This window comes from Condylura cristata, unplaced genomic scaffold, assembly GCF_000260355.1.
Source record: "Condylura cristata isolate star-nosed mole 26May11 unplaced genomic scaffold, ConCri1.0 scaffold00012, whole genome shotgun sequence".
Classification (NCBI taxonomy): domain Eukaryota; kingdom Metazoa; phylum Chordata; class Mammalia; order Eulipotyphla; family Talpidae; genus Condylura; species Condylura cristata.
The window spans coordinates 37952835-37967864 of NW_004567113.1; the positions used below are offsets into that span (position 1 = coordinate 37952835).

At 38.7% G+C, this 15030-nt stretch overlaps 1 protein-coding gene across 2 annotated transcripts in view; it reads left to right on the top strand.

Moving 5' to 3' along the window:
• Positions 1 to 3178: 3178 nt before the first annotated feature.
• The window catches only part of RFC1 (replication factor C (activator 1) 1, 145kDa), a 62868-nt gene continuing 51016 nt past the window's right edge, over positions 3179 to 15030 (top strand). For both annotated transcript variants that reach the window (XM_004681348.2, XM_004681349.2), the window contains exons 1-2: positions 3179 to 3311; positions 11967 to 12095. In XM_004681348.2, the coding sequence (XP_004681405.1) occupies positions 3309 to 3311; positions 11967 to 12095 (132 nt within the window). In that variant the 5' untranslated portion in view covers positions 3179 to 3308. The remainder of the gene's footprint in view (positions 3312 to 11966; positions 12096 to 15030) is intronic.

A 15030-nucleotide genomic window follows, 5' to 3' on the forward strand; every position in this document is an offset into this window, starting at 1 on the left:
TGTCTTTAATTTAGGAAACTGCAGTGTTTATCCATTTGCTGTAATATGTTACCATTTTCAGTCTTCAAATGAAATATTAGTCCTATTTATTCATCAGCAGGTTTGAGAACTGTTTACACTACAAAGGGCCAAGAAAATGACTAAGAAGTATATGAGGAAGATATTTTGACCTAAGTAGTTTTTATTATCTATTTATAATTAAGTATATTTATTTTCCTACATCATTGTTCTCTTTTGTGCAGTATTTGATTTCCCCCCTTAGGCTGTCGTTGCACACTTCTCCCACCACCAAAGCACCCACAAACCATCACCACAGTCCCTCGTACTGTGCCCTCCCATTTTGACTTTTCTCCCTCTTCCCTGCCTCAGACCTGTTAGCAGCTTGTAAATTTTGTTGTCTTCCTGACTCTTTGTTTTTTTCTATATTCCACATGTAAGTGACACCACCCAATATTTATCTTTCTCCTTCTGACTTACTTTGCTTAGCATAATTCCTTTCAGTTCCATCCATGTTGACACAAATGGCATGATTTTATCTTTTTTATTGATCAAAATACTTTTAAGAAAGCATGCAAGGAATTGTTAGCTGATGTTTATATCACTAACAAGAATTTTTTCTATGCCTTTCAAAAAACTAGCTGAAAGTTAGCTGCATAGTTTGTTGTGGTTCTTTGTATGTTTCAATTTCCTGGTGGTGTATTGTTGAAGTCTTTCATTTGATACCAAGACATGTAAGTAACTAGGACTTTTTGTAGTTGCATTCTTATTGTCAAAGAAGGATCACGTAGATATGAAAGGTACACACATGCTGGTCTTTTGCCTGGGACAAACTCAAAGTAGACAGCATTGCCATGGGAAACAACTATGTACCATATTTTGAAATAAACACATAGAAATTTTATCTTTTTTGTTTTGGTCATAAATACTAAGTATCAGAAGGGCAGAATCCTAAGAATATTTGACAAAAAATCTTACAAAGCCTTTCCACCTTCTTAGAGTCACAACTTCTTGCTAAAAAGAATCAGAGTTAACATAATATAAAGTGAACAACATGTAAAAAATTATTATGTATTTTACTTAAACAAAGTGAATCTTGTAAATTGACTTAGATTTTCTGAAATTATAGGCAAATATGACATGTGATGGCATGCTATGTACATTTTTCCGGAAAATAGGTTCATACAAATCTCTCAAAGTTCTAATGACTCCTCCTTCTAATCAAACATTTTCCTAAGCAAAACTGTAGAGTAGATATGTTTATTTTGTGGACTTTTCCCTTGTTAGTACCTATAATAATAATGAGAAGAATAATAGCTGACTTATAAAAACAACAACAGTTACCTGCTTATGTGCCAGGAACAGTTCTGTAACAACCATGTGAATGGTAATATTATCCTTATTTTACAGATGAGGAAACTGAGGCACAGTAACTTGCCTGTAGTTGTACAAGCAGCATATCATGGCGCTGGGCCTACAGAAGTACATGTGCAATTGGCAATTGAGGCCTTGTTTCTTTTTTTTAAATTAATTTATTTATGGGCCCTCCCTGGTGGTGCAACAGGTTAAAGCACAGCACTAAGAAACTAAAACCACTTCAGCATGAGTTCAATCCCTGCCCAGGAGGTGACCTACAAGGCAGGCAGACCTCTCTTGGTGGCCCAATGCTCCCCTCAGCAGTGTACTTTGTTGATCTGCCTGTTCTGCTCCCCACTATGTCTCTGGTGAATCCTCTCACCACCCCTGCACTTCTGGCCTGTACCCCAGTTCTGTATGCATAAATAAATAAATCCTTAAAAATTATTTATTTATGCATACAACAGCTGGGGTATAAGCCAGCGTCGCAAGGGTGTGAGAAGATTCACCAGAGCCAGAGTGGGGAGCAGAATAGGCTGACTGACTGAAATACACTGCTGAGGGAATCAGTGGGGAGACAGAAGTCTCCTGCACCAAGTGGGTGAGCTCTGTGGCCAGGGGTTGAACTAAGTGCTGCTGTGGCTGGGACAGCTTCATAGTGCTGAGACTTAACCCCTTGCTACCAAGGACGCCCCTGAGTCCTGTTCTCAAGTAATAGTTTCTTCTTGTGTAAACTGGTCATAATGGTAATAGTCAGTGTAAATTGTAGGGATTAAATGTTAAGTTAAACTAGCATGTCCATTTGCTGCATGCGTGGCACATATTACAGTGGGAGTTTAATGAATACCAGCTGACTGAGCCTAGTCTCTGTTGTACTCCAGAAGGCTTTGCTATCTTTTTTTGTAGAGATATCGGTGTGATTACATGCAAGATCAACAGGAGGTGGGTGGGTAAGGTTTTAAAAGTAGAGTGGAAAATGGAGAGATTGTTTCCCCATTTAACTCCGCAGGGTCTCATGTTTTCTCTTAAAATTGTATGCAAATGTCACATTCCATTCTACAATTCAGTTACTTATCTATTAATATAAAACTTGTTTACTACCAAGCTTTAAGGATCATTGTTTTTCTATGGAGACACACCTTGTTTATGCCTTGACTTCACACACCATTGCTCTTTGAGGGGCTTAGCCCCTCTGGTTTGGGAATTTGGAGGTCTAGATTCCCACCTGGTTTAGCTTTGGAACAAGCTGTTCTCTTCGCTTGCTTGAGTCACATATTTTTCATTTGGTGGTGACGATTAAATGATTTTATAAAATCGATTCTGCTTTGAAATGATAGAAAATAGTCTTTTGGTTAGCCTGGTGGTTTTTAGATGGGGCCTCCCGTTAATGGGGCTTCCACTTAATGGTAAACGACAGACCAATATCGAGGGTCAAACATTGAAAAAATAATAAGGATCAGGGTAAGTATCATTTGGTGAAAATCTGGTTTCAGAATAGATGTTCAAACGTAATATGTGAAATGTAGATTTGAAATGTGTCTGGTACTGCGCATTGTAGAACCACCGGAAGCTGCTACTGTAGTGTAGCGCTCTCTCCGACCCGTAGCCGGGAGGAAGTTGGCTTGCCCGCCTCCCGAGCAAATCAATCTCGGACCTTCCACGCGGGCGCCCGCGCCAAAAGCCAAAGCTCAAATTTGCGCGCGCCAGGACCCCGAGGCTCCTCGCGATGACAGCGGCCGCCCGGGTCCCGGGCGGCACCTGGGCGCATGTCGCTCCTCCCGCCTTGGGCGGGGCTGAAAGAGAACTGCGTGCGCCTGACGTCATCACCGGGCGCCGCTGCCCCCACCTCCTTCCACTTCGCGGGAGAAGTTGTTGGCGCGAATGGATCCCGAGCCCCGGTAACGGATTCCCCAGCCGGCCGGCCTGCCAGCCCGCGCCTTAGTCCTCGGGCTGCGATGGTGAGCTCCTTGGCAGACTGTGCAGCTCGGGGTTTGGGAGAATGTGCGGGCTAGGTGTGGACCTAGCTCTGCTGGCACGGAGTGGGGGGGAGGATGTCGGCTCCGAAGGGGAGTGAGGGTACAGGTAGCCCGAACCTAGCTTTGGTCCTCAGCTTTCCTTGGACCGCAGCTTCCAGCTCTCGGCAGCAGCGTGAGCACAGAGTTTTTGGTGCTGCGCGACAATTTTACTTTTTTTCTGCTTTGGGGGGGAAGGGAGGAAGGAAAGGAATGAAGGTGGTTTGGAGCGCAGCTTAGTTTTCTTTTTTCAGCGTTGCTGGGAGCCTTGTTTGAGTGCTGCTTAAAGCGTTGGTTTCAAGCTTTGGGTCACGAGGGAGAAGAGTGTAATACACTTCTGTTCTGGCCAACTTTTCTTGGGCCTTCAATTTCATTAATAACTCCGCGAAACGCTGAGCACATACATAGCTCTTTTATACCTTGAGGGCTTGGGGAGGATATTTAGATGGGTTCACGGAATTCAAAGGAATAATCAGTTTACTAGGGCGAAAAGAACCCACAGTGGGTAGAAACAGATGTAGTAAATTTGACAGCTGTCATCACTTATCACCTAAAGTTAATCTTAAAAACACCCACACACAACCCTTTGTGCATAACTCTTCGTAAAGCTTTTAAATTGAGAATGAAATAATTATGGAGTCAACACATTCATACAAGAATGTCAATAGATACTATATTTTAATTTAAAGGACAACATGGATATGTGATGTTAAGCTCCCCCCCCTTTATATAACTATGTAAATGACTGACAACTTTGAAAAACTTGAGAAAAAAAAATAAAAGGGAAATTCATAGTGTTCTATTAAGCCAGACTCCCCTTTACCCTCAATTTATTTAACTTACTTGACTTATGCCAAAGTGCGGGGGAGGAGATTTTTATACCCCATGGGGAAACCTTGCAGCCTTTTGTGTTTCTTCTCAGTAATATTAGGCACCTGGTATGAAGTAGCATCACATCAATTATATGAGCTTTTTTTTTTTTTTTTTTACACACCTTTTCTCATTTAAACCACACAGCAGTCCACTTAGGGCAATGGCAGAGGAGGCTTTGAGAGTCTTAAGCAGTTTTGTCATACAACTAATATTGACGAAAAATTAGAACCTAGGTTTTTCTGACACTACATTATTGCCCCCCTAAAGTGATCCTCCTTACATGTTGGACTTCAGGCACTGTGGTACTGTGGAAAGTTGATAAGATTTGGAGGCTTGAAAGTGAAAACAGTAAAGCAGTGTTTTCGTCTTGCTCTGCCATTTAATAGTTTTGTGGTTTTGGGTAAGTAAATAGCTTAACCACTTTTAAACCTCCTTGTAAAAGGGGACGGGGTGGAATATAACTTAAATGATTGTCTTGAGGCTTAATCAGTATAATATGTAAGACTTCTGGTGCCTGGTGTGTGCTAGGTATCATACAAATACAGGATTACCAATGACCTAATTTTCTCAGGAAGGAGTTTCTGGAAAGTTTACATAGAGTAAACTGTGATCATTTGATCTTCACATATTTAAGTTTTTTTTTGTTGTTGTTGTTTAATGGTCACAATGCAAATGAAAAGTAAAACCCTTCTCAGAAAATTGGGCAATTTGCTGTTTGTTAATGGGAAACAGCAGTTGATGTTCTATAAAAGTGGGTAAGAATTTTTAATTATATTGGTATTTGATTTAGTGTGTATGTGTCATACAAAAGTAAGTAAAACCTGAGACTAAAATTCTGTTCAACAGAAGTTCATTGAACACTCCTGTTCATGTCTTAATACTGTAGTTCTTTAGTTTGGGCTTCACTGCATCTGGTAATGTGGCGAATGATATTCAAATTTTCTGCCCACAGAAATGAGTAGGGTACATGCATATCATTTTAGGGTATTTACATATCTTCTGAAGGCCTTCCTTAGATGCAAGGTTAATAGCTATTGCCCTGAGGACTGCATTTTTTTTCTTAGATATTTTCCAATTAAAGTTACCAATAAGGGAATAAAATAATATATCCACAAATTGGAATACTATGTAGCTATTTTTTAAAAAGGGAAAGATGATGCTCTGGTATGAAACTATGCCAAGGTAATTGAATGAAAAAAGCAAGGCACAGTACAATAAGCAAGTATGCTACTATTTTACATAGAAGAAGAGAGAAAAATTATATACATAGTTGATTCAAGATGTTTAAGATCCTCTAGAAGGATACATAGAAACTGAGAACATTTGTGTCTCTAACTATATAAGAAGTACCTAAGAGGGTAGAGGTGAATATAATGAATATAATATCTGTTAAGGCAATTGAAACATTAGACATCAAAAATTTTAAAATCCACGTAAACAATGTGGATTATTATGGGAAAATAATTATTTCCTCAAAGTGTGAATGAAACTGAGAGATGCCACTTTAAAGAAGTTAGCATATGTAATTCATTTACTAATTTATAATTATTTCAATAATTAATTGAAAATTGCATAAGGTTTAATTAAATACACATAAAGCATGAGGGTTAGCCTTTGAAAATTTTTCTAATAAGTTCGAATATATTGGAATTTGAGCTACTGCATTGCCTACTTTAGGGGACACCTTTCATTTTGTGGTTTCCTGTGCGACATTACCCCCAGAGCAGTGCTGTGATCCTGTTGTAACATGGCTTTCACCAGTTTACTTTCATAAATCCAGTACTCCTCAAAAATAAATGGACACTGTGACAAAATTTGCTTTCTTTTCATTCTTTAACAGTGTTGTAGGACTGTTACACTTAGTGAAAATGTAAGAAATCCTTTTTTTTTGCTTACAGTGACAAGCATATTAGATGTCAGAACTATTAAAGGGAATGTCTTGTTGGCATTTATAATTTTCTAATCTATGAATTGAGGCTAAACAATTTTCATGGAATGTTTTGTGGCTTTATGAACACCAGTGTATTTTTTCAAGTTATAACCCAATGTCTAGCCTCTCACCCCAGAATTTAATCGGACTGAGTACCCCTTGCTGTTGAATGTTGTCCATCTTATGAGTCAGGTGTGTTCCATCTTCGATGGCTGTTTTTGGTCTAGGCTACATGTTATCATGAAGACAGTGAATACTTCTGCTCTGACATACAACTTGTCAACTTATGAAAGATTAGATGTCTTTTTTCCCCACTTTTTTGAAATGGGTAGGAATGTTTTTTTGTCCCAGTTTTGCAAACTCTTGTTTTTCTTGTAAGGTAAACAGAATCAAGAAAAGCAAAGACAGAGAAAACTGACCATCATGGTTTTATTTCTCACTTCTCAGAGTCTTAGTAAATATTTGTTGAATGGAGCAAATTGATAAAGGTCCTTAAAATTCTTCTTAGTTGTTGCTGTTTAAGGATTCTTCAGGCCATTCTTGTATTTCATTCATTGGTGTCTTCCTCAGGAATTTTTGAGGTATGTGCATGTTTGTCATTCACATCACTTATATGATTTTTATAAAATGGATTTAGTTTTATATATTTGGTTTTATAAAATAATTTGAATGGCTAAAAACAACTATGAAGAAGAGGAAGTTTCCTACTAGAAGTGAAAGTATTTCGTTTTTTTATAGCCACAATATTATGACAAGTACCATGTTACAAGGGTAAATTATAGGAGATCAGCTATATTTTACCTCACAGCTAATACACAGTGTTAATACCCACTTAAAATTAATTAAACAACCAAAAACATTTCTTAAAAAGGAATATAGGCATGGTAAAAAATATCCCATTAAAAATTCTTTTAATACACTATCTTTAGACAAATCTGTGAGTTTCATTTTAATAAAGAACCTCTCTTCTGAGCCCAAGTTTGAAGTTCCGAATAAAACTCCATGTTTAATAAATACTAATTAGGCATTTATTAATCCTGAGGTGCTGGCCCTGTTATTAATTAGGAAACAGTGTAAGATTAGAGAAATCTGTATATGAAAATTTTGAGATTGTATTCAGACATATTTCTATCATCTCCTAATCATTTTTAGATCCAGGTCAGGTGTTGAGTCTCTTGGGAAGCATTCTGGAAGGATCCTGTGTTAGATGATTGTGGTGCTCTCAAAGTCTTGTGATAACTGTCTTAGCACAGTTTTGTATGTAATTCTTCAGATACTAATTTGTCTCCCAGGTAGCTTCATCAGGACATCTTCCTGTTTGTGTTGAGTCCCTGGCACAGTGCCTACTACAAACAGGATCAGTGAGAAATCGTTGACCCCACAGGATCAATGCTGATTGTGGGGTCCGGATGCTTTTGCATAGATCCTTACAGTCACGGGACAGCCATAGTCTAGTGTAAAACAATGAATCAGATTGGGAGTCAGAGGACCAGTTTCTACTCTGGAGCTTTTGGGTGCCACCTCTAATCCTCACATGATCCTCTCAGGCATGTGGCATCATGAGGAGAGGCTGTAATTAAACAAAAGAATGAACAACTTATCAGCTGTCTCTATTAAAATTTAACTTAAAAGAAGTTTATTTTTACATCATTTTGTGCCTTTTTCCATCTTAGTTGTAATCCTTGTAGGCTTCCTATCACCAAATCACCCTGTGCCATCACCATAGTCCAGTGTACTTCTTCCCGCCCCCCATTTTTGATTCCATTCCTGCTCCACCCCCATAAAGTGTCTCTGGTATATAGGTGTCCATTATTATTATTTTCTCCTCCAGCCCTTTATATTCCTCCTATGAGTGAAACTATCCGGTATTTTCCTTTTCTTTCTGGCTTATAAAATTTTAACTTTTAAAGACTTATTTATTTATGCATACAAGAACTGGGATGTAGGCCAGAGGTGTGGGAGTGGGGTGGGGTGTGGGTAAGGGGACTCACCAGAGACAGTGGGGAGCAGAACTGGTAGATCTATTGAAATACACTGCTGAGGGGAGCAGCAGGGAGTACTGGAGAGGTCTGCTGTGCCATGTGGTTAGCTCCCTGGTGGGGATCCAACTCTTGATACTGTTGCTGGTGATAGCTTCATAGCACTGAGACTTTAACCCCTGTGCCACTAGAGTGGCCCAAAATTTTAAACTTTTATGTAATTTTTGCCTGTGTCTTTTGCCACAGTATTGCTGGATTGTTCTATACAAAGGTTATGCCAATTTCTAGTCTTACGAGCAGGGTAGTGCGCATAAGCTTGCTTCCTCACATTCCTTTTTTTTTTTTTAAATAATATAATAGTTTATTTTTACATCATTTTGTACTTTTTTTTTTTTTTCATCTTAATTTTAATCCCCGTGGGTTTCCCATCACTGAGTCTGCTTCCTCACATTCTTGATGAGTCTGGGCAATAAATCTTAGGGAAAATATTCAGGTTTTATCTGATTATTATTTGCAAAGTTGAGTCTCTTATGTCAATTGGTTATTTGTATTTCTTTTATTTTCCTACGACTAGTTTTTTTTTTTTTTTTAAAGATTTATTTATTTGTGCTTACAGAACTGGGGTACAGGCCAGAGGCTCAGGGGCGGTGAGAAGCATCACCAGAGACAGAGTGGGGAACAGAACAGGCAGATCAACGAAGTACACTGCTGAGGGGAGCAGCGGGCGGGTCAGGAGAGGTCTGCCACACCATGTGGTCACCTCCGGGGCAGGCGGGAATTGAACTCATGCAGAAGCGGCTTTAGATTCTCAGTGCTGTGCTTTAACCCGCTGCGCCACCAGGGAGGGCCCCTACGGCTAGTTTTTAATCATTTTCCTTACAAGTTATCTTGACTGTGGAAATCCTTTTACATAGAATATGGAGATATTTTCATGTTAGTTGTTTACATTTTAACTTGGTGTTTTTTTTTTTTTAAAGATTTATTTGTGCATACAGAACTGGGGTACAGGTCAGAGGGCTTAAGGATTCACCAGAGACAGAATGGGGAGCAGAACAGGGAGATGTACTGAAGAACACTGCTGAGGAGAGCAGTGGGTGGGTCAGGAGAGGTCTGCCACACCATGTGGGTCAGCTTCCTGTTTGGGGATCAAAGTTGTGCTTCAGTGGCTGCTGTAGCTTCATGGTGCTTTAACCCATTGCGCCACCTGGGAGGGCCCAGTTTTGGGCATCTTTTATTTTTAGTAGTCAAATCTGTCTAGGGGTGGTTCTTCATATTCTGCTTAGAAGACCTTCCCTTTGTCATGATTAAAAAACAAATTTGAAAATTTGTTCCTTCTGTTGGTTAAATGGATAGAGAGGGTTATTCTGTGCAGGTAAGAGTATGATTTAGATCATTGTTTAGTAGTATACTAATCACTACACTCGACTTGTTTTTCTGCATTTCATGAAATCTTTGAAAACCTTGACAACTGCATAAGGAATGTTAATTGAAGACTTAGGTGAAATCATGATAGAAATTAAGGCCAAATATTGGTGACCTTTACCTTTTAGGTATTTATATACAAATGGCTGCTCACACTGACGATAATTGTAAAAGGACTAATTCTGATAACAATTCTTTCATGGAAGTTTAGATTTTTACTGTATATTGAGTTAGTCAGGATACTGTAATTTGTTTACCTCTTCTGCCATGAGAGTATAAAGGTCGGAGGCAGTGAAGTGTGGGGAGTAAGGTAGAATAAAAGGAGAGGGGAAGACTGAATGTGAGTAGAATTGCTGATAGGAAGGAAGGAAGGGTTGGAACAAGCTGAGGAATGGCGGGATGGCAGAAAGAAGTCAGCTCAGTGTTACCAGCAATTCTGTTTCCTATCTGTTTTGTTTTCTATCCCTTTGTGGTTTTAAGCATTTGTGGTACTAACGCGGGCCATCACTGACTTGAGCCTGCAGTTTTGGTATTCCACAGTGCATGTGCTGTGCATGCCTGTATGTGCGCTTATGTAGTCACTGTTGTTTGAGTAGAAATCACTGGGTAATTTCAGAAGCGAAACTCTAATGTGAAATTCGCATTTCTTTCAGTGGTTAGCCTCAAACTTAGTGCTTTGCAAGTTATACAGAAGTCTAGCTTTCTTTGTTGTCTTTTTCTTTTGCACCTGACACAAATACCTCAGTTTCATAGCTGAACTACCATTTCATAAACAGTATTTTTCAGAATTTTAACAGATTTTTATGAGGATGGACTTGTGACTTTTTATATTAGGAAATTTACAAATGAGGGAGTGAAACCAGGGAAGTCTTTAAACTTTTAAATCAATTTAACATGTTTGTGCCCCTTTAATCTGCTCTGTTTATTGGCTTAGCCATCGACTTGTTTGTGTCTGCATGTATGGTTAAGTGTGTTTGCATAACACACTTGTGTGGTATTTTTTACATTTTAAGAGTGTGATATGTACTGCCAGGATGAGGTAATAATTGTTTATTAAATTTCACAAAGTACTTTCACAAACTCTACAATAAATAGATTGGAACAGGTAAAAAGGACTGAAAACTCAGGATTGTAACCATCAAGAATAAAAAAAAAGAAAATGTCCAACTGGCTCCTGAACCCAGTTACTTGGAATTCAGACCTGAAGTTCTCATTATTCTGAGATACTTAATGCCCGTGAGCAGAGATAATTGTAAATGGAAAGGTTTCAGTGCTATAAAGGGTAATTCTTCATAATTAAGCTGAAGGGAAACTTTTTATTGAACCAAAATTGTATAGGTACATAGTTAATTCCTACAATGTATAAGTATTTTTAGTCTCATATTCTTGATCAGAAAATAAATTCGGCTAAATTAACTTGTCCAGGGTCACACAGGTTGAGAGCATTAAGTCAAACAAAGCCTTTCTGATTTTAAGAGTTTCTTTTCGTGGATTCTATATCAGTTTCTTCAAAGCCAAAATTTACGGATAGGAAAGAACATATATGTAATGGATAAAAAAACTGATTTAAGTTATAAATGTTTCATTGTGTAATTTGAATTCTACAGTTTAATAACACAAGTGGAATGGTTAAGCAAATATTGTGATAAGCATTTTTTCTTAGGATTTAGAAAGTAATTTCAAGGTTCTTATTTATTAAAGTCTTAAATATTAGGTTTATGAGAGCTTTTCCCTCCTCTTAAACTGGAGTAATTAAACAAAGGAATCCCACAGATAAGGATTACATTCTTGCATTCTTTGTTTTCCTTATGGTTTTAAGACCATGATGACTATGTGCAGGCATGATCAAGAAGCACCTTTTAGTGATTGTGCTGTTAACAAAAATTTTACTTGCTTATTTTTGCTCCACTTTGGCCAGATTCTGAGAATTAACATTACTTTTTACTAGGCAAATTATTTCTAACTCAGATAACTTTATCAGTTAATTTTTGCAAATGAAAGCAATCTGGGGCCTCTCTGATGGTGCAAGGGTTAAGTCTCAGTGCTCTCAAGCTATCACCAGCTACAGTAGCAAGAGTTTGATCCCAGACCATGTGCAGCAGACCTCTCCTGCCTCACCTGCTACTCTGAACAGTGTATTTCAGGAGGTCAGTCTGTTTTGCTCCCTGCATCTCTGGTGAATCCTCTCACTCCCTGCATTCCTGTTCTTGCATGTGTAAATAAATAAAAATAAATATTTTTTTAAAAAAGCAGACTACTGTGCAGATGGAATTACCTCACTGTGAAGAAATTGTACAGGGTAAGCCATTGTGTATATAGAGCTGACCTTTTTTTATAATTGAAGTTAGATTTTTGTGCAGTTAATGTTTATTCATAAATCTCCCTTTTTGCTTTTAGGATATTCGGAAATTCTTTGGGGTTATACCGAGTGGGAAGAAGCTTGTAAGTGAAACAGTAAAGAGGAATGAGAAAACAAAGTCTGCTGAAGAAACTTTAAAGGCAAAGAAAGGAATAAAGGAAATTAAGGTCTGTTTTCAGATACATTTTGAACTGTGTGAAAGGTAGAGTGAGCTCATTTCTTTGATGCAATATTTTGGGAGTCTCATAAAGATTTCAGTACATTTAGCAGGGAAAAATAATAGTAATATTTTACTTTTTCTAATTAATATAGTTTATTGTATTTGTAGCTTGGTGTTTTCCTGAAGGAGCCCTTTTTAGTTGTTAAAACTGTATTTTAAGGCCAAAGTTTGCTTAGAGACATGAACCCCAGGTGGGTGGTACTGAGTTCCTGTTGAGAGAAGGCTTTGAGGAAAGCTTTAGGTTTTGCTCTGTCCTTGGGTCTCAGAGAAGTGAAGAGATAATGTTTATTTTAAAATGACATTTCTGCATTAATATTTTTCTACTTAATTTACAATGTAAGAACCATGCAACTCCATTAGAACCTTGTTTGCACGTCCCTACCCTTTGTCCTGGTTGCCATGTGTATTGTGTCTACACAACACTTCTAATACTTAATTATTACGGCTTTGTAGTGTAGTTTGAAGTCTGGGCATGTGATACCTCCATTCCCTTTCGTGTTCAGAAGAGTCTCGGCTATTTGATGTTGTTTGTAGCTCCATATGAATTTCATCAGTATTTTTCTATTTCTTGAAAAATGTCATTGAAATTTTTATTGGAATAGCATTTAATCTATAAATTGCTCTGGAAGGATAGCCATTTTAATGGTGTTAATTCTGCCAATCCATGAGAAAGGATCTCTTTCCATTTCTTTATGTCTTCTATTTCATGGGCGAAGTGGTGGTGGGAAATCCACGGAGATTACAACTGAGATGAAAAAAATGTACAAAATGAATAATGTAAAAAATATATATAAAATTTAAAAAAGGAAAACTATCACATGGTAATTCTAACAGCAGAGCTATATCAGGATTGTTTATCATGAAGTGCCCATTCTCTTGAGGCTATAGCTCATGTATTAGTTGACTTTGGCTACCATAGAGTGGGTGTCTTAAAAAAATGTATTTTCTTATGTTTCTAGAAGCTAGACATTGATGATCAAGATTCCAGCCATTTTAGTTTCTGGTTGAATGTTTTTTCTGGCTTGCAGTTGACTACCTTCAGGCTTGCCCTCATATAGCCTTTCCTTGGTGCTTAGATAAGGGAAAGGGATAGGGGAGACAGAAAGTGCAGGCACACATAACATGTGCACGGAAACTCCAATAGCTTATATTAAGCTCACTAGCTTTACTGATCAAGTCTTCATCCTTATTTCATTTAACTAGTTACTTCCTTTGAGACTCCTCCAAATACAGCCACACATAATTGGGGTTTAGTATATAAATTCAGTATATAAACACACATTCTGCTAATGAGTTCTTAGATTCATGTTCATCTCACATACCAAATACATTTATCTTGACAAGATCCCCCTTACACCCCCCAACCCCAAATCTTGTCTCATTGCAGCTTAGCTAAAGTTTAAAGTCTAAAATCTCATCTAAATCAAACACCAGTGAGATTGAGGCATGAGCCACTCAGGGGCAGAATTCCTCTTCAGCTGTGAACCTGTGAAACAAGACAAGCTGTGTGCTTCTAAAATATAAGTGGTGGGATAGGTGTAGAATAGACATAAGAAGGAAGAAAGTGTTGTAACAGATCCCATGCACATCTTAAAATCTGACAAGGCAGGGCCCTCCCTGGTGGCGCAGCGGGTTAAAGCACCGCACTAAGAAACTGAAGCCACTTCCGCATGAGTTTGATCCCGGCCTGCCACGGAGGTGACCACATGGCGTGGCAGACCTCTCCTGACCCGCCTGCTGCTCCCCTCAGCAGTGTACTTCGTTGATCTGCCTGTTCTGCTCCCCACTCTGTCTCTGTGAATCCTCTCACTGCCCCTGCACCTCTGGCCTGTACCTCAGTTCTGTATGTGCAAATAAATAAATCTTTAAAAAAATATCTGACAAGGCAAGTTCTGCTAGTTCATAAAGCTTGGCTTCTGCTTTGGCTCACTGCTCTGCTTCTGGGTCCACAGGGACAGTGGTCCTTAAGGCTTCTGGGTGGAAGCTGTCTTCCTGTTGAAATAAGAGAGGCCTGAATGGCCTTTCAGGGTTATTTATTTCGTTAGTTGATAGTGCGCATTTGCAGCCCACTTGCTCTGTTGTCTTGTCTTTAGAATTAAGTGTGACAAGCTTCCTTCACTTTGTGCCCTTCATTTCCATCTGGCAATGTTGTGTAACCCCATAAAGTTTTTAATGACTGTTAGTCCAGCCATAGCCTTGATGTTCTCTTCAGAGCACTTTATTTTTGCAGTGTTCATAGCCTGAGAATTTTCTAAATCTTTTAAGTTCTAATTTCTTCTAGCTTAGTATTTCAGTTTATTTCTCTTCTCTTGGCATATAACTGTAGTCAGGATGACTCAGGTTATATCTTCTACCATTTTGGTTAAAAAATCTCAGCTAAGGCCCTCCCTGGTGGCGCAGCGGGTTAAAGCACAGCACAAAGAAGCTTAAGCCACTTCTGCATGAGTTCAGTTCCCGCCTGCCCCGAGGTGACCACATGTTGTGGCAGACCTCTCCTGCCCCGCCCGCTGCTCCCCTCAGCAGTGTACTTAGTCGATCTGCCTGTCCTGTTCCCCACTCTGTCTCTGGTGAATCCTCTCACCCTCCGCATCTCTGGCCTGTACCCCAGTTCTGTACAAATAAATAAATCTTTTTTTAAAAAAAATCTCAGCTAAATATCCAGTTTCATCATTTAGAAGTTCTTTCTCAGAGTCATAGAATACAACTCAACCAAGTTCTTTGCCATTTTATAACAGAACCATTTTCCTCCAGTTTCAGTAATCTCTCTGTCTGAGACCTTATGAGAATGGCCTTGAATGATTATCACTGTACCACCATTCTGTTTATGGTGATCTGTGTATTCTTTAATATGATGACTTGTTTGCTGGCTCTATTTCTTCTCC